At 38.9% G+C, this 19,310-nt stretch overlaps 1 protein-coding gene across 1 annotated transcript in view; it reads left to right on the plus strand.

Annotated features, from left to right (window-relative positions):
• Window positions 1-19,310, plus strand: part of obscna (obscurin, cytoskeletal calmodulin and titin-interacting RhoGEF a) — a 91,122-nt gene that overhangs the window by 38,472 nt on the left and 33,340 nt on the right. The window contains 20 exon segments of the mRNA XM_056463198.1: window positions 8-274; window positions 2,287-2,556; window positions 2,644-2,922; window positions 3,455-3,712; window positions 4,922-5,039; window positions 5,120-5,187; window positions 5,346-5,612; window positions 7,261-7,527; window positions 7,794-8,060; window positions 8,294-8,560; window positions 9,069-9,335; window positions 9,412-9,678; window positions 9,782-10,048; window positions 10,172-10,438; window positions 11,155-11,421; window positions 12,097-12,363; window positions 12,952-13,002; window positions 13,669-13,935; window positions 14,021-14,857; window positions 15,124-16,488. Coding sequence (XP_056319173.1) covers window positions 8-274; window positions 2,287-2,556; window positions 2,644-2,922; window positions 3,455-3,712; window positions 4,922-5,039; window positions 5,120-5,187; window positions 5,346-5,612; window positions 7,261-7,527; window positions 7,794-8,060; window positions 8,294-8,560; window positions 9,069-9,335; window positions 9,412-9,678; window positions 9,782-10,048; window positions 10,172-10,438; window positions 11,155-11,421; window positions 12,097-12,363; window positions 12,952-13,002; window positions 13,669-13,935; window positions 14,021-14,857; window positions 15,124-16,488 — 6,450 coding nt within the window.

The raw sequence follows: 19,310 nt of genomic DNA on the forward strand, positions 1-19,310 counted from the left end.
TCTTCAGCCACGCCAGTAACTTTTAAACAAAACCTGAAGAACCAAGAAGCCCCTGAGGGAGGTGTTGTTGTTCTGCACTGTGAGCTGTCCAAAGCTGGAGTACCGGTAACATGGTTAAAAGGGGACGAGGAGCTTTATAGTGGGACTAAGTACAAGATTAAGCAGGAGGGATTGGCTGCCGAATTACACATTAAAAACGTCCTTCCTATGGATGTTGGGGAATACAGCTGCATTATTGGAGACCAGAAGACAACAGCAGAAGTTAATGTTAGGGGTAGGTTCTAAGCCACTTTACAGGAGTCATGAACTGAGAAATCAAATTCCGACCCAGGATAATTGGGAATACGTGCCCAGGGCTAAGGAGATGTTTCTTGTCAGCTTGTGATGACAAATCCACTAGAGGCCGCTGTCTAAATTTTTGACGAATCTCAAATGTGTTAGTCGTCTGTGTTTTCTGAAACATGCCATTTACACGTTCTTCTTGTACGCGTCAGTGAGAAGCTGGGGCTTATCGTACATAAAGTATATCACCTTGTGATCGACTGACCCAAACCCTTCCCTACACTCAACTGATTAACTACGTCTTCATATGTGAAAATTGCACTGTAGCCGCATAGTTTCAGCACGATTTTACATCTCTGTTATGTGGAACCGTCCTTCACTGGACTCGCATCTGAAGAAAAACACTGTACAAGGTGAGCTACCCAGCAAACTGTCCAAGGCGAAAAGTCATCCATATGATGATTAGCAGGTGTGGCAAACGTGTTTCAGTACAAAACATAGACACTTTTTAGGTATTTTATTGTATTTATTTGCGTGTGTAGAACCATGCAAAAAAAAAAATATATATTTTATCCTCGATAATATGGATCAGTAACTTAGTGTGAGAATGGATGTTTAACGTATGTTGAAGCACGTTTTCATGATTTTGCAGAAATGTAGCCTGAGGCACGTATTTCCAATAAGCTCCTTCATCTTTTGACATAAGAGGTCATTGTACAATAAAAAACACTCTGTGAGATTCAGAACTAAAACATTGTTAGCCTTTGTTAGCCAATTTGTCATGGAATAGTGTGGCTGAACTCCCAGCCTGATCTCTCGAGAAAACGTAAGTATTTTACATTAAGTTTGGTCAATTTAGTGGCTAATTCGTACAAATTCGTATGAGTTCAGTCGTATGAAAATGTTCGAATTTGAAAGGGGGCGTGGCACCCAACCCCACCCCTAAACCCAACCGTCATTGGGTGATGAGTAAATTGTACTAAATTGTACGAATTAGATCATACGAATTGATACGAATTAGCCACTAAATCAAACTCCACCTCTGCAGAAGATAAGATGATCCTTTTAAAAAACATTAAATAATGATTCAGTCAACGGACAATGCATCCCTATGCGTGTACATTCTCACAACTAAGACCGAAATGTTTGGTTTATGCGCTATAAAAGTTGATGATATGGCTCATTGCATATATAAAAGTGAAATGGCATTTAGGAAAACATAAAATACACAGTGTGTAAGTGTAGTGTAGAGACATAAATAAGTTGATATGTTTATTTTTGGGATCAGTTGTTGGTAATACAAAAAGTATTTTATTCACCAAGGGTGCAAAAACATGATCAAAAGTGACAGTAAAAACACAATAGTAATAAATATTAGCACATGATAAAGATTTTTGTATTGACTGCCAAATAACTTGCCATAACAGGAATAAGTGACATTTACATGAAAATAGAGAAATTTTATTATATTTTTGTGTTTTTTTTTTTAATCAAAATAAATGCAATTGGTGCAATAGGTGCAATTAATTAATAACTATGTCCTGTGCGTTAATTAACTCCTAATATTCTGCTTATTAATAGTAAGGTACTGTAGTAGTTGGGATACATATTGGGTAGGATTAGGGATGTCGAATAAGAATATGTACTTTATAATTACTAAAAAACAGCCAATTTATTAATGGTACTTAAACTAAAGTGTTAAAGACACTTCTTTTTAAAACCTTTTAAAAATCTCACAAACATCTGAAAGTGCCTGGATATCTTTGTAAAAAAAAGACTTAAAATTCAACCTTAAACTCTATCATTTCCACTCCTATTGATACCCTCACAGTCCTTCCATGATCCCTGTATGATACCCTTCATGAATCACAGGGTCATACACACTTAGTGTCATTTCATATCATGAAACCAGTTAACATTTCTACACGATTATCAAATGTGCAGTTATTTTTCTCACAATTCTTTTAAGCTGCAGTTCAAATGATATTCTCACACCTCTCACAGCTGCAGCCTCTGTGTTCTTTGAGAAAGAGCTTGAGAGTCAAGAAGCAACAGAAGGCGAATCTGTCCTGTTTAGTTGTCTGCTCTCTAACGACAATGCCCCAGTGACCTGGAGAAAAGATACAGATCAGATCACACAGGGTGGACGGTATACCCTCCACCGAAAAGGCTCCACTCAGGAACTTGAAATCAGGAAACTGAGACTGGGGGATGCTGGTGTTTACACGTGCAACGTCAGGGGCAAAAAGAGCTCCGCGACCCTCAGAGTGATAGGTAAAAATGTAACCATAAAATAAAGCTTGCTTTTCCACCCTGAACAAACTCCAAGGTCCTTTTATTTTCCTTTACTCTCGTTTCCAGAGCGTGTGAGGATTGTGAAAGGACTGCGTGACTTGACGGTTACTGAAGGCGAGAGCGCCCACTTTGTTTGTGAGCTTTCACATGAAAACATTCTTGATGGAGTTTGGTGGCTTGCTTCTAACGTGCTGCAAGAAAACGAGATGAACCAGATGAGTATCTGTGGCCGCCAACACCACTTGACGCTTACTATGACTACACCTGAAGAGTCGGGCGTTGTGTCCTTTGTGGTGGGAAATGAAAAGACATCTGCTCGTTTGCGAGTAAACAGCAAACCTAAAGGTGAGAATAACAGACATCCCAAGTTGGGAAAAGTCATTTCCGGGGGACACAGATGATTTGGGGGAGGTCGCTGGAGAGTAGGTGCCTGAAGAGTGGAGGGGGGTGGGGTAGATTTTGAAGAGCGGTGGTACGTGTGTGTGTGACGTATCTGAAGAGCGGTGGGGGTGCGTGCGTGCGACGTAGGCTATCTGAAGAGTGGTGGAGGGCGTATCTTAAGAGCGGTGGGGGTGTGGGCGTGTGCGTGCGATGTACCTGAAGAGCTGGGAGGGATGCGGTGGAGACTATTTAAGGACCGGGCGGGAGACGCGCGATTTCCGGGAGACTATAATTAGTTTGCATTCGGCAGTCTCTATGCATTTGCGGGGGACTCCCGGAACTTCCGAGAGACTTTGGATGTCTGGAATAAAGAACCGTTCTTTCATTTGTCTGCCTCACATATTTAAACAGAAATGCTTACCATATGCAATGCATCCTTTTGACTGCATACTTTTATTTTGTGCATCTTCACAACAAGAGCATTCTCTGTTTATAGTTTTCATCGAGGAAAGACTGAAGGACATGATCATTTTTGAGGGAGATTCTGCCACTCTGTCCTGTGTGACTTCTGATTCCTGCACACCAGTCACTTGGAAACGGAACAATGTAACCCTGCTGCCTGGGGAAAAGTATGAGCCACTGAAACATGGCAAACGTAATATTCTTCTCATTCACAAAGTCAGAGCAGAGGATGCTGGGATTTACATGTGCGACACAGGAGACATGCAGAGTAGTGCTACTCTTACAGTCAAAGGTGCGGACAAAGTTTATTTTTATTTTATTTTTAAAATTGCATTATCAACATTTCAACAGGGCGACCTGGTGGCGCAGTAGGTAGTGCTGTCACCTCACAGCAAGAAGGTCGCTGGTTCAAGCCTCGGCATGTTTGCATGTTCTCCCCGCATTTGAATTAAATGATCAGTTTTAGCTTGACTAATTTTATATGTTCTATATTTATTATTTTCAAATTAACAACAAATTGAAATTCCCTGTTTGTGACCCTGGACCATAATACCAATCTCATGTTGCTTGGGTATATTGGTGGCAATAAGCAAAAATACATTGTATCCGTCAATATTATAGATTTTTCTTTTATGCCAAAATCATTAGAATATTAAGTAAAGGTTATGTTCCATGACGAAATAAATACATATCCTTCCATAAATATATAAGAACGAAAACTTTGAATAATATATGCATTGCTGAGAGCTAAATCTGGATAACGTTTAATGTGATTTTCTCCAACTAAGGCTTATTATTGATACGTACCCCTATATATATTTCTGGAGATTGTGAAATATGTCCCAGAACCTACGTTTTTTTGCAGTTTTTGAATCGCGAGTGTCATTTGCGCCTGCTGTTCCTGACTGAACGACAGACTGACTTACCGATCCCCCCACACTCTTCCTTCCCTGGCGCCCAGTTACGACTTAGGACACTGTTCATATTTCTGCTTCTCCACAGAGCGCCATCTAAATAGTTTTATTTTAAATAACATGGGAATGTGCGTGTCTGGTGTGTGATACTTCCAACCATCATGTGCGCACCGCGTCGCATTGCAGAGTGGTGCATCTGGTGTGCAACGCCCTTTAGATTCCAGATGTTTAAATAGATGTGTCTTTGCCAAATACTGTCATATCCTAACAAAGTATACACCAATGGAGCCTTAGTTTTTTCAACTTTCAGATAATGCACAAATATCATTTTCCAAAAATGTACACCTGTGACTGGTTTTGTGGTCCAAGGTCACATTTGTAATTGGTATTTTTGTTTTCCATATTTTGGTTGTTGTCGGCTATAAAATTGTGTTTCAGCTATAGTTTCTATTAAGGATGTGTTGAAAATATTATAGTATTTATGCTTATGCAAAACGTACTGTAAATTGAGTCTGCAAAGTATTAAATGGAAATAACAGACACATTAAAAGAGTACACTTAAGAGGTTTTTGCTTACTGTATCTCAGAACGTCCTTTGTTTTCTGTGGGGAGCTCCAAAACCAAGATGCAGAAGAGGGTGAAACTGCTTTCTTGTGCTGTGAGCTTTCTCAGCCTGCAGTTGCAGTTGAGTGGAAGAAGGGAGCAGTGATACTTAAGCCAAGTTATAAATATGAGATGAAGCAGGACGGATGTGAGCTAAAGCTACAGATCAACGACCTCACAAGTCAAGACAGTGGGGCCTACAGATGTTGCGCTGATGGCATTGAAACAAGGGCCAGTATCACTGTGAAAGGTATGAACTGAATTTTTTTAGTCGATGGTGAGAATTGTATCCTTGCATGCACTGTAAATGTCAAAAAAGTGAACGTTCAGTGGTAGAGTACCGTAAATGATGATGCATTCATTAAATACAAGCATTTTTTGCTAGAGATTTTTCTCCTGTTTCCACAGAGCGTCCTTTGTTTTTTTGTGAGGAGCTTCAAAACCAAGAAACCGAGGAAGGTGAAACCGCCTTCCTGTGCTGTGAGCTCTCTAAACCTGGAGTGCTGGTACAGTGGAAGAAGGGGGCATTGCTCTTGAAGAATGGACATAAGTATTCAATGACGCAAGAAGGAAATGAAGTACAGCTTCAGATTTATGACCTGACAAGTCAAGACAGTGGCGTCTACAGATGCTGTGCTGGCAACCTCGAAACACGGGCTAATATTGTTGTTAAAGGTGGGGATTGTAATTTGTATATTTCTAATGTGAAAATAGTACTAGTTATTGGATTTCGGTCACACTTTACAATAAGGTTCTATTAGTTAATGGTAATTATACGGCATTTATTAATCATAGTTCAACATTTTCTAATACATTATTAAAGAGCCCCTATTGTGCATTAACAAAGGTCATATTTAGGTTTTGGGGGTCTCTAACAACAGGCTGATATGAATGCAAGGTCAAAAAACACTTTCATTGTCTTATAATATGCATTTATTTTTACTTAATTATCCTAACGACTCCCATATGATTCGTTCAACGATTCATTTGTTCTCAAACCCCTCCTTAGCATGAGGCTAATTTGCTGTGATTGGTCTGATGACCCAGTCTATTGCGATTGGTTAACTGCGTTCAGTGTGAGACAGAGAGAAATGCCCACCATGGCTTATCAACATATTTAAAGTAGTCAGAGTGCAGAGTGTATGTGTGAGCCCAATGCAAGAGTGCATTAAAGCAATGTGGTTAAATACAGGCATATTGCTTTATCATTAACCATGACACACATTCAGTATTAATCCACACAGTGGCAAAAGTTGAACTATTTTGAAACTTGAACGCTGCACGTGTGTAGGAACAGCTGACGATGGCCATAGCAACAACAAATGGCAGAGGATCGTGAGCTCACAAAGGCATTTAAATCCGTAAACAATGCGACACGCATCGCATTTTCAAGGTGGTTTTAGACACGACATGAGAATATAAAGAGTTACCTAGATACAGTACAAGCCACGTTGAGCAGTTGCAAGTAACAAAACGCAATACAGAATTTGAAACCTAGAGAAAACAAGGAGGCAACCATTTTAAACACACTTAAGTTCTTACACTTGTGAAATTGAGGAAGAAACTGGTGTATGAACTGTGTACTGTAAAGTTCCTGTCAAGCTCTGACAAAGTCCCATACATCAATAGTCTTTTTTGATCCTTCCTTTAACAAAAGGCCGACGAATCCCCTATTGTAAGCGTGTAGATTGCTGAAGCACTTGTCAGAAAAATGATGGGAACACAGCACAAGGCTGAGCTATAATGCTGAGGTATTTTTGCAAAAATAACCTTCAACCACTGACTCTTCACAGCTAACACTAACTTTTCCTCACTATACAGAGCACAGCATCTTCTTGACATGGTCCTGGATCTGCTACAGTGTTTATCTTCCTCTTTTTCTATCTACAGTGAGGTTAAAGATTCGCTACTCCGACAATTCATTTGAACCACTCTGTGTCGACTCTTTTATAGATGAATCAATAGTTTTAAACACGGCGCACTTTCAGATATAAGCCTTAGCTGGACAGTTTACTTCACTTAGAGCTGTGTTACACACTGAATGGAAAGTTCCATTAAATTCACCATTATTTGTACTGGTATAATACACCATATACACACTCACCATATAAATGTACTGGTCATTGTATATTCATGTTAGTAAATAAATTAAATAATGGAAATTGTAAAGTGTTATCAAAATTGCAGTATCAGTGTGTACTTTAAAGTTTGCAGCAAAGTTTCCAATAATGATTTGGGATTTTAATTTATGATATATGAAAGCGTTTATCAAAACACTGAAAAATAATCAGTCAATTAATGTCATTGTGATCTCCATTTTTAGAGCAACCTCTTTTCTTCTGTGAGGAACTTCATAACCAGCAGGCAGAGGAGGGCGAGACCGCTTTTCTTTGCTGTGAGCTCTCTAAACCAGGAATTGAGGTGCAATGGAAGAAGGGGGCTATACGACTGAGACCAGGAAACAAATATGAGATGAAACAAGATGGCTGCAAAGTACAGTTACAGATCCATGACCTGACATCTGAGGACAGTGGCACATACAAGTGCTGCTCTGGAAGCCTTGCTACAACTGCGTCTATTGTGGTCAAGGGTGAGAATTATGAAATTAGAAACTTATTCGGTTTTTTGAAAAAGTATTTGTGCCCCCCCCCCCCCCCCACAACCTCGATTTAAACAAAATGTGTGAAGGCATAACAATGATCTTCGTGGACAGTTACAAAGTGCATCTAGAAAATACACAAATAACTAAATTCCCATATATTGGAGATTTTTTTTTTTAATTTTATTATTTAATTTATCTTTTTTTAGAAAGAAAATTAGATCCAACAAATAAATCGATTATGTTTTATTTTTTAGAACATCCATTGTACTTTATCCGGATGCTTGAGTGTCAAGAAGCAGAAGAGGGGGAAACTGTTTTCCTTTGCTGTGAGCTTTCAAAACCTGGGGCTGCTGTACAGTGGAAGAAGGGATCTGTGCTGCTAAAGCCTGGAAGGAAGTATGAAATAAAGCAGAATGGTGGTGAACTGCAGCTTCAGATCCATGAGCTCACAAGCCAAGACAGTGGTGTTTACACATGCTGTGTTGGCAGTCTAGTGACCTCAGCATCTCTGGATGTGAAAGGTATAGTATATTCAAACCTGTTCCTAGAGGGTCTCTGACCTGCACAATTTGACTCCAAGACTGAATAAGGAAATCAGGGTTTTCAGGCTCACTAGAATTTTCAGGTATATCTGTTGGAGCTTAACTTGTGGTCCTTCTGGGACCAGGATTTGGCACCCCTAGTATATTCATTTTTTAAAAGGAGTTGTTAGAGTACAAGAGTCAACATTAATACACTTATTTGCTGCATCTAGAACAACCACTGTATTTCTGTGAGGAGCTCCAAAGGCAAACAGTAGATGAAGGTGAGACTGCTGTACTGAGCTGTGAGCTCTCTAAAGCCAGGGTGGAGGTGCAGTGGAAGAAGGGAATGATGCTGCTTAGACCAGGAAACAAATATAAGATGAAACAAGATGGCTGTAAATTGCAGCTTCTGATACTTGAGTTGAGCTGTCAGGACAGTGGCATCTACAAATGTTGTGCCGGAAGCTTGGAGACCTCAGCATCTCTTGATGTGAAAGGTATGCATTTTTCTATTATTGTAAAAAAACTGTAATCATTACATTAGCTCCCACATGCATAAAATTAAATGTTGATATGTTAACAAGTACAGTAAGCATGGAGGGATCATGTAATGGTACAGAACATTCACATGGGGCATTGGTGTCAACACTTCTCATTTACTTTGCATTGGTGATGTCATACATTGCAGAACTGATTTGTGGATACATTGGTGTTGCATCACAGCTGTTGTTTGAGGCTGAAGTTATCAGGTTTTCAAGCACTAACAGATGCATCAGCCAATCAGATTGATTTATGCAAACAGAGTAGCTTAGGAGCTAGTCAATTGCAGTGCACTTTGCAATCCAAATGCAAAATGGCTTTTGTCACTTTGATGATCGCATAGCGCCAAGTTTCTGACACATCCTCCATCAAGCATTGATGGTGATACCTAGTTTGAATGTACAATCAGGTAATATTCTATGCGAGTAGTAAAATGGTTAATATTTATTATTTTGTGTTATCCAGAATTTCCAGTTGTCTTCAAAGAGGAACTCCAAAATCAGGAGGTAGAGGAGGGCAAAATGGCCTTCCTGACCTGTGAATTGTCAAAACCTGGAGTTGCTGTGCAGTGGAAAAAGGGAGTAGTGTTGCTAAAACCAGGAAACAAGTATGAGATGAAGCAAGATGGCTGTCGACAGCAGCTTCAGATATATGACCTGAAAAGTGAGGACAGTGGATCTTATAGATGTTGTGCTGGCAGTCTGGTCACAGCGGCTGCTCTTGTGGTAAAGGGTAAGACAGTTTTAGTATCATCTGTCAAGTTGCCTTTTGGTGAACCTTGAGCTCATTTTATGTTGGTTTTCTCCAGAACTTCCCTTGTTCTTCTCTGAGGAGCTACAAAACTATGAAGTAGAAGAGGGTAAGACCGCAATATTGTCTTGTGAGCTCTCGAAACCTGGAGTCTCAGTGCAGTGGAAGAAAGGAACAGTGTTGCTGAAGCCAAGTCAAAAATATGATATAAATGAAAAAGGCTGTCAGCTACAGCTTCAGATTCATGAGCTAACAGCTCAAGACAGCGGGTCCTACAAATGTTGTGCTGGAAGTGTGGTCACAACTGCATCTCTTGTGGTGAAAGGTAAGTGAAGCAATTTACGTACTTTGACCTAATCAATGAATTATTTATTTATCAATTCTTTTTTTGTTGACTATGTTCAGAAATGTATTATTGCCTCTTCCAGAACACCCCTTGTTTTTCTCCAAAGAGCTCCAAAACCATGAAGCAGAAGAGGGTAGGACAGCAATATTGTCTTGTGAGCTCTCGAAACCTGGAGTCTCAGTGCAGTGGAAGAAAGGAACTTTGCTTTTAAAACTGAGTAAAAGATATGAGATTAAACAGGACGGTTGTCAGCTACAGCTTCAGATTCATGAGTTAACCGTTCAGGACAGTGGAGCCTACAAATGTTGTGCTGGAAGCCTGATCACAACTGCAACTCTTGTGGTGAAAGGTGAGTGCCATTTTTAATGCCACATTTTGAATTATGAGGTAAGAATAAATTCATTACTCTGCTATTATGTCCAATTGTTTTTGTTGACCATGTAAACACATATTTGTTGTTTTACCTTTCCAGAAAAGCCATTGTTTTTCTCTGATGTGCTACAAAACCAAGAAGCAGAGGAGGGTAATACAGTTATAATGCGCTGTGAGCTCTCTAAACCTGGAGTCTCTGTGCAGTGGAAGAAAGGAACAGTGTTGCTGAAGCCAAGTCAAAAATATGAAATAAAAGAGGATGGCTGTAAACTACAGCTCAATGTTCATGAATTAACAGCTCAAGACAGCGGGACCTACAAATGTTGTGCTGGAAGCCTGGTCACAACTGCTTCTCTTGTGGTGAAGGGTGAGCGAATTATTCAAATGCCATTTTTTTCCACATTTTGATAATTGACATAGTTCATCAACCTGTTTTTATGTCCAGTTGTTTTAGTTAACATAAGCTCATTCTGAAAACGAAGAATGTACAATTCAAATATATACAATTCTGGAGATTGTGAATTATGTAGCCAGAAGTACGTATGGCTGCGTTTAATTTTTAAAGCAAATGCTATGGGGCGGTATTACGACGTTTCTTTTCGCGCTTAACAGCTGACCGCTTCCTCATATGGACAGCTTTTCCGCAGTTACCAGTTTGTTCAGTTTGCTCGCCATGTACGTCGGTGGACTTGAGACACAGAGAGGAGTTGACCACTATGACAGGGTTTGAGTCCGGAGAAGAACGGTTCCAGAAAGTGGGTAAAACAAAAACATAATCCAAAAAATAAAATAAACAAGTAAATAACAAGGTGAGAATGTGGTTAAATCTGAAAATGAAAAATCAGACGAGGGCAGGTGCAAGAACAGCAGGCGCAAATGGCACTCGCGAGAGAAATTTGAGATCTCAAAAAGCGTACACAGCGGCCTCTGGTGGATTCGCGAAAACAAAAACAGCAAAAAAAAAACATAGCTCCTGGGATGTATTTGGCACTCTAAAAAATGTACATAGCGGTACGTTTTCAGACTGAGCCTGGGTTGGTTTTAGTTGACTATGTAAAGACATGTTTTGTTATTTCTTTATAGAAAAGCCATTGTTTTTCTCTGAGGAGCTACAAAACCAAGAATCAGAGGAGGGTAAAACAGCAATATTGCGCTGTGAGCTCTCTAATGCAGGAGTTTCAGTGCAGTGGAAGAAAGGGACAGTACTTTTGAAGCCAAGTAAGAAATATGAGATAAAACAAGATGTCCGTCAACTTCAGCTTCAGATTCATGAATTAACTACTCAGGACAGTGGGGCCTACAAATGTTGTGCTGGAAACCTTGTCACAACTGCTTCCCTTGTGGTAAAAGGTGAGTAATTTTGTCAAATGCTGTTCTTCCACGTTTTAAAATTCAACTAAAGAATTAATTTGATATTCTGATAGGGTTGTCACGAGACTGTAATTCAGTACCAATTGTCACTGAAATTTTAAAAAGGTCAATTTCCAGCGAATATTTGAGCGATGTTGAGTATGTTCTTAAACAGTGCTAATTTGCCATTGTGTTTACATGCTCAACAGAAATGACTGTGATTTGCAGTGAAGGTCAGCAGTTCACCAAACTCAGCGCTGTTTAGTGAGTGTAACCACTAAAACAGGGACACTTGAGCATTTCAACGTCACGTCGATCAGCTGGTTTGTCTATAAGCTGACATATGAGCGATCCGCTGATGAAACGTGGCTTTAAAAGGCTGCAGTGTCCCTGTATCTGTAGTTACACTCAGTAAACAGCGGTGAGTTTGCTGAACTGATGACTTTCACGGTCAATCACAGTCATTTCTGTTGAGCACGTGAACACAATGCCAAATCAGCGCTGTTTAAGAAAGTGCTCAACAATGCTCAAATGTTAGTGGGAAATGTACGTTTTAAAAATTTCAGTATCGATTGGTACCGAATTCCAGTATTGTGACAACCCTTTATTCTGTTCACGAATCAACTAGTTTTTTGATTATACCATATAAAGTCATGTTTTATTGTTTCTTTCCAGAACATCCCTTGTTCTTCTCTGAGAAGCTACAAAACCAAGAAGCAGAGGAAGGAAAAATGGTTATATTGCGATGTGAGCTCTCTAAACGTGGAGTCTCAGTGCAGTGGAAGAAAGGAACAGTGCTTTTGAAGCCAAGTAAAAAATATGAGATGAAACAGGATGGCTGTCAAGTACATCTTCAGATCAATGAACTAACAGCTCAGGACAGTGGGGCCTACAAATGTTGTGCTGGGAACCTTGTAGCTACTTGCTCTGTAACAGTGAAAGGTATGGAGAGTGCTTTTGTGAAACTTATCCTACTTAGCAAATACTTTTCCCATGTATAGCCACTCATTTAGAATGTTATCACTCGATTTAATGGGTGTTGTCAGTGGTAATCAACTGATAGATATGGGCCAGTTAGGGCCTTCTGCGCCTGCTAGTAGGCTCAGAAGGCTGTTATCATCCATCCACATGGGTAATCAGCTATACTAATAGAGAAGACTCTAGATCCAGATCTGTTTTACATTACTGTGACGACTGGGTTTTGGGGTGGGTGTTGGGGTAGACATTAATAAAATACAATTAATGAGAAATTTAATAAATAATATAAATTATTCTTGTAACTTCCGGCCGCAACCGTATGTGATCTATAGCTCATTAGCCATGTGGATGGATGATAACAGCCTTCTGAGCCTACTAGTAGGCGCAGAAGGCCCCTACTGGCCCATCAGCTGATAACCACTGATAATGGCCATTCAATTGAGTGATAGCATTCAAATTGGCTGGTATAGGACAGGATTGTCTGATACTTCATTTCTAAATAAAGCTGCAGATGTAATAACACAACATGCATTTTTACTTCCTCACATCCAGAGCCACCAATATTCTTCCGCAAGAACCTCCAAAGTATTGAAGCAGAAGGAGGTAAGATGGCCACCCTGACATGTGAGCTCTCCAAAGCTGGAGTTGCTGTTCAATGGAAGAAGGGAACTGTGCTGTTAAAACCAGGAAACAAATATGAGATGAAACAAAATGGCTGTCTGCTACAACTTCAAATATATGACCTTAAAAGTGAAGATAGTGGCTCTTACTTATGCTGTTCTGGTAACATAGTTACAACTGCTTCTCTTGTTGTAAAAGGTAAGTGAGTTAATTTAAATGACCACCTAATAGAAGAAGTTTGTTCAAATAGTTATCTTCATTTGAGCATGTCAAGATGTAGATAATTTTCTTCCACAAGAACATCCCTTGTTCTTCTCTGTGGAGCTGCAAAACCAAGATGCAGAGGAGGGTAAAACTGTTATATTGCAATGCAAGCTCTCTAAACCTGGAGTGTTAGTGCAGTGGAAGAAAGGAACTGTGCTTTTAAAACCAAGTAAAAAATATGAAATAAAACAAGATGGTTGTCAACTACAGCTTCAGATCCATGAGCTAACAACTCAGGACAGTGGAACTTACAAATGTTGTGCTGGAAGCCTTGTGACTCATGGTTCCATTAAAGTCAAAGGTACATAACTTATTTTAGAGAAACATTAAACTTCTGTCATACATGGAAGAACTCATGTTTTATTTGTATTTCTGTACATACAGAGCAACCTTTAGTTTTCTGCAAGAGCCTTCAAAACCTTGAGGCAGATGAAGGTGAAACAGCACTATTGACCTGTGAGCTCTCCAAAACTGGAGTTGCTGTGCAGTGGAAAAAGGGAACAGCATTGCTAAAACTGGGAAAGAAGTATGAGATGAAACAGAATGGCTGTGAATTGCACCTTAAAATATGTGATCTTAAATGTCAGGACAGTGGTGTCTACAAATGCTGTGCTGCTGGAATTGAGACCACAGCTTCTGTGGTTATAAAAGGTACAATTATGCATAAATTCATATTTCACAATTAAATAAATATAATGAAAACATAAATTAAATGCATTTCGTATATTTACAACAGAAGCTCAATTGTTAAGTAAATCTGTGCCAGAAGCCCCACCTAGATCAAAAGGAAAAAATAATGTGGAGGAAGCACACAGTGGACAAGTTCAACAAAAAGAGGCTATAGGAATTGATGAATCAGATATTTCTATGTTGAAGCCTTCAGCAGTTCACTTCCAGGATCTTCTTGAGAAATCAATGGATGACCAGGAAACCCAGAGGGAATCATTGCTGAGACAAATGGGAAGGGATGCAAGTTCCAAAATGGTAATCAATGAGTCTAATCGCAGCATGGATAAACCTACAACTCCTACAACCAGTGCACCTGACGGACAAAGAAACAAACTACTAGACACTAGTGATTTTACTAAGATTTTTGTGGATCAGAGCAATGAACAGGTTTCAGAGGAATTTGAAAAGAAAACTCCAAGAATAGATACCAATGAGAGCAAGAAACCACCTAAAGAAATTCCCCAACCTCCACCGCGGTCAAAGGGTAAGGCCACAAATCCAGATGCTTTACTCCAAGACCAGCACAATGGTTTTAAAACGAGCATACAGAATATTAAAGAGCCAGATGTAGACAAGGAGGTCAAGAAACAATATGATGTCATGCAGCCAAATGTGGAGACCACAAAGGCATCTAAAGAAGTTGACCAATCACTTACCAAGGAGAAGTTCTCCCAATCACACATTGAAGCCAAAGGACAATCCTATGTTTTGGAAGAAAATAGGCAAAATTTGGATGTAAAACAAACTGTGGGTACAACTTTGAAGGTGTCTGAATATGGCTTAGACCGACCAGGCTTTGAAGAGAAAACATCCAAACACATTGAAACATCTCAAGAACCACCAAGTAATTTAGAGGAAATTAATCAGTATGGCAAACTAGAATTAAGTGTAAATAATGAATCACAGAAAGAGCCAACATTGGTCCCCATCACTAAGGCATCAGAGGTTGATGAATTTGCCAGCCATTCGAATGAAAAGAAGGAACTTAAAAGAAACTATTGGATAAAACTGAAACTCATGAGAAGCCAAACACCCAGTCTAAAAAGGTACCAGACATTGAAAAAGTTCAATTCAGGGATGAATGTCATGGAAAATCAACAACTGTTACAGAAAAAGAAGCAAGTATTGACATCACAACCCAGAAACCTAAAGAACAAACCATTCTTTCAAAGAAATTGACAACAATTCCTGTTAGAGGCATGCAAAAGGATTCACAGGAAAGTGATACTAATTTACCACACACTGAAAGCCGGTATCTAGAAAATGTCAAGCCGGCTATGGATGAACATCATGGAAAAGTACAAAAGCATGTTACAGAAGCATCAAATATTGCCATTACAGGCCAGAAAGAGGTAATTCCTGTAGTAAAAGCTACAGTAGTGCATTTTAAAGATGTGCAGAGGGAATCACAAGGAGATGAATCAAACTTACTGCACATTGATAATGGAGATATAATGAAACATGATGAAAAAGCTGGAAAATATGTTAAGGACAATGTACCAAGCTTTGCAGCTCAAACCTTTAAAGAAGAAGCAATTCCTGCAGAGAAAGATACAAGAAGGCCTATTAGGGATTCACAACAAGGTAAACCAAATTTACCGCAAACCAGCAGCGAAGATCAGAAAAATGTCAAGCAGGTTGTGGATGAACATGATGGAAAAGAATCAAAGCATATTAAAGAGAAAGTACAAAGCATTATGAGCCAGAAGCTCAAAGAACAGATCATTCCTGGAGAGAAAGTTACTGCAGTGCCTTTTAGAAGGGTGCAGAAGGCATCAGAGGAAGTTGAACTGAACTTACCAAGCATGGATAACGGAGATCAGAAAAACGTAAAGCATGTCGTTCATGAAAATATTACCGGAGAATCCAATACTCAACCTGAGGTCACAAGTTTGGAGAAAACCTCAAAAGTCGAACAAGACGTAGATCTTGAGGATGAGCCAGAGATGCTTGAAGCTGCCATTAAGATACAAGCTGCTTTCAAGGGCTACAAAACAAGAAAGGACATGAGGCTCATCTTTAAAGAGGTTTTCAAAAACCAGACTATTGACCTTGGCGGCACTGCGTTCCTGGAGTGTGTCGTGGAAGGTAAAATCGGCTCTGTGCGCTGGCTTAAAGATGGAGTAGATCTCAAGCCTGGAAAAAGGCACACAATCACCCACAATCAAGATGGTGGGTGTCGTCTAGAAATTTGCAGTGTTACTAATAAAGATGCTGGAATCTACACGTGTGAAGTTGCAAACAAGTTTGGAGCTGTTAGTTACAATGGGAATGTGATGGTGGGTAAACCTCAGAAGCCGTCACAAACACTTCAGCCTGCACAAACGCCAGGCACTGAAACTGTCACCGAGAAGATGGTTGTGCCTACTGTAAATACTGAAGAGGAGTCATTGAGACTTGCATATGACCTTCCGGCAGATGACACCTACAGCAAGATCCAGGAGAAAAGAAGAAGTCTCATTTCTGTCAGCTCCAGTGAGTTACAGCATATTCTGTCCTTTTCAAAGTGTTTGGTAGATGTTAGTAGGTCTGCTCTGGTATTACATTCTGGCTGATGAGTGATTATTTTGTATTATTGTCATTAACAATAATGGCAACTGTAAATATACATAAAAAAAATAAAGCTCAAACAATAATAATAAAAATTATTCATTTTAAATGCTGTAAGCGAATTTGGGCATCACAACATCAAAATTTGCAGTGTGAAAAATGTACAGTTGAAATCAAAATTATTAGCCCACCTGTGATTTGTGATTTTATTTTCGTTTTCAAATATTTCCCAAATGATGTTCAAAGGTGTTGTATGTAAGTTTTTTGACTCCTCTAAAGCATAAAAATTCCATAATATGTTTGCAGATATTTAAGAAACATGTCAAGTGAACATTCTTGTTTATCCAAAAAACATTGCTAAAGTCAGATATTCTGCTTTGAAAATGTGTTTTCCATGCCAGAAAGGCTGTCTTGTTTATGTTTTTTTAACCTGCCCAATGCCAGCTTCCCCAATTATAATTCAGCACCCTGGGTTGCCTTGTTGAAAAACCACATATTTTATTCTTTTTTTTTTTTTTTTTTTTTTGCTTTATTAACAAGAACCAGTTTTATTATACAGAATCACTTCACATACCTTAACAAGAAGGCTTAAATAAGAAAAAAAATATAATAAAAAGAAATAAATAAAAAAGAAAAAGAAAACAGAGGAGAGGGCACATAATTATCAAATTACATATAAATATATTACACACATTTTACCAATTTTAGTTATTAACAAGAGTTATTAAATGCACTTTTACTACAGGAAATGCATATATACAAATATCTTTATGCAAAAATGTTACAGGAGGAGCATATATTAACTGTTTTAATTACTTTTCTATTTTTATACTTAGAAATCACTTTTATATACATTTGAATCTATTTTTTGCCATGAAGACTCTCAAAGTATGCGTGACTAAAATGCAACCTCCAGTGGACAGTAACATAAGCAGATTCCGAAATGAGACGAAGCTAAAGTTCCACGTGAGGTGATTAATTCCCTACTGAAAAAAACAGCTTAAACCAGCCTAGGCTGGTTGGCTGGTTTTAGCTGGCTGACCAGCCTGGTTTTAGAGGGGTTTTGGCCATTTCCAGGCTGGTTTCCAACCATTTCCATCCTGGTCTTAGCTGGTCAGACTGGACATTGACCAGCTAAAACCAGCTTGACCAGCTTAAACCAGGCTGGTCAAGCTGGTTCTAGCTGGATTTAGCTGGTCACTTTCCAGCCTGACCAGCTAAGACTAGGCTGGAAATGGCCAAAACCCCTCTAAAACCAGGTTGGTCAACCAGCTAAAACCAGCCAACCAGTCTAGGCTGGTGTAAGCTGGATTTTTCAGCAGGGTTGGCAAATAAATATTACGAATGTAAACTTTAAGTGAGCAGGTGACATTGTAACCCCGTGTCCTAACAACACGCTATGTGATGAGACTTGCAGTGATAAGCAATTTGGCTGTTTGCACCAGACGAAACACGATAGAAATTAAAATACAGCCATTCAGAAGCACAGAATATGCACTCACTCATAAAATAGAAAGGTTTATAATCGAATGACATATTAAACCTATTTAACATTATTAAATGTACATGCTTAATCACTGATAGTGAGTCACAGTTCTAAAGTTCAATTTCAAACGGTTTATTTTATTTTCAAGATCTGAGGTGAATTATCTGCTGCTGCTTTCAGTAGTATGGCAATAAATGTAATGTAAAATGGCATTCAAACTCACATTACTAGCATTTAACACTAAATAAAGCACATGAGCTGTACTTAAGGTGATCAGTTTATCCTGTTGTTTACCTGTGAGAAATAGAAGCTGTTTCTAATATACATTATCAATAATATATCGAGGTGTTGGTTAGAACAAAAACATCTTAAAATATTCCTTATATCATGTTTCGTTGCTTTTAATTAGAACACGATTTAAGTCAGCCTACAATCAGCCTTTAGGGTTGACCGTCAGGCACACTGCTGTTGGTGTCATCAATCTGGCAACCCGCACTTGTGTTTGTTTTGATCCAGGAATGCAATACCTAGTTTAACCGCTGGGTGTCAAACTTACATACTGCACCTTTAACAGAGCATCTTTTACAGTTTTTTCTATAATATTTGTTTCTTCTGGGGAAAGTCTTATTTGTTTCATTTCGGCTAGAATAAAAGCAGTTTGTAATTTAAAACAAATACAATTTAAGTTCATTATTGTTACATAAGTGTCTGGGACAATGGAGATGAGAATCGACATGCAGTTTAATAATCCAGAGTAGTCGGGCAGGCAATGGTCAAACAGGTACAAACTTGAGCATGAGGGTAATCCAAAGAGCATGCTCAAAATAACAGGCGAATGGTCAGGACAGGCAGCATAACAACATAAACAATAAAACAACACGTGATGGCAAGATAAGGAAAATGCTTCGTAATGCTAACAGTAAACAAGACTCAGTCTAAAACTAAAACTTTTACATTTAGAATATAATAATAATTTAAGAGGGCTAATAACTCTGACCTCAACTGTATATTCATTTGTATTTTTGTTTAAAAAAGGTAAATAAGTTTTACAAAACTTTAAATTAAACCTCAAAACAAGGAGAAATATATGCACAATATAATAACCAATCCTGAGTGTTTCGATATAAAGTGTAAAATAAAAAATTACATTACAAATCACATCTCTAAAATCAGCTATATTAGTTAGTGTTGGTGGTGTGGTTCTGTTCTGGGCAAAACATCACGCACCCATTCAAGCTTAATTGATGTGCCCTGCATGAAC

Source organism: Danio aesculapii, chromosome 8, assembly GCF_903798145.1.
Source record: "Danio aesculapii chromosome 8, fDanAes4.1, whole genome shotgun sequence".
Taxonomy (NCBI): domain Eukaryota; kingdom Metazoa; phylum Chordata; class Actinopteri; order Cypriniformes; family Danionidae; genus Danio; species Danio aesculapii.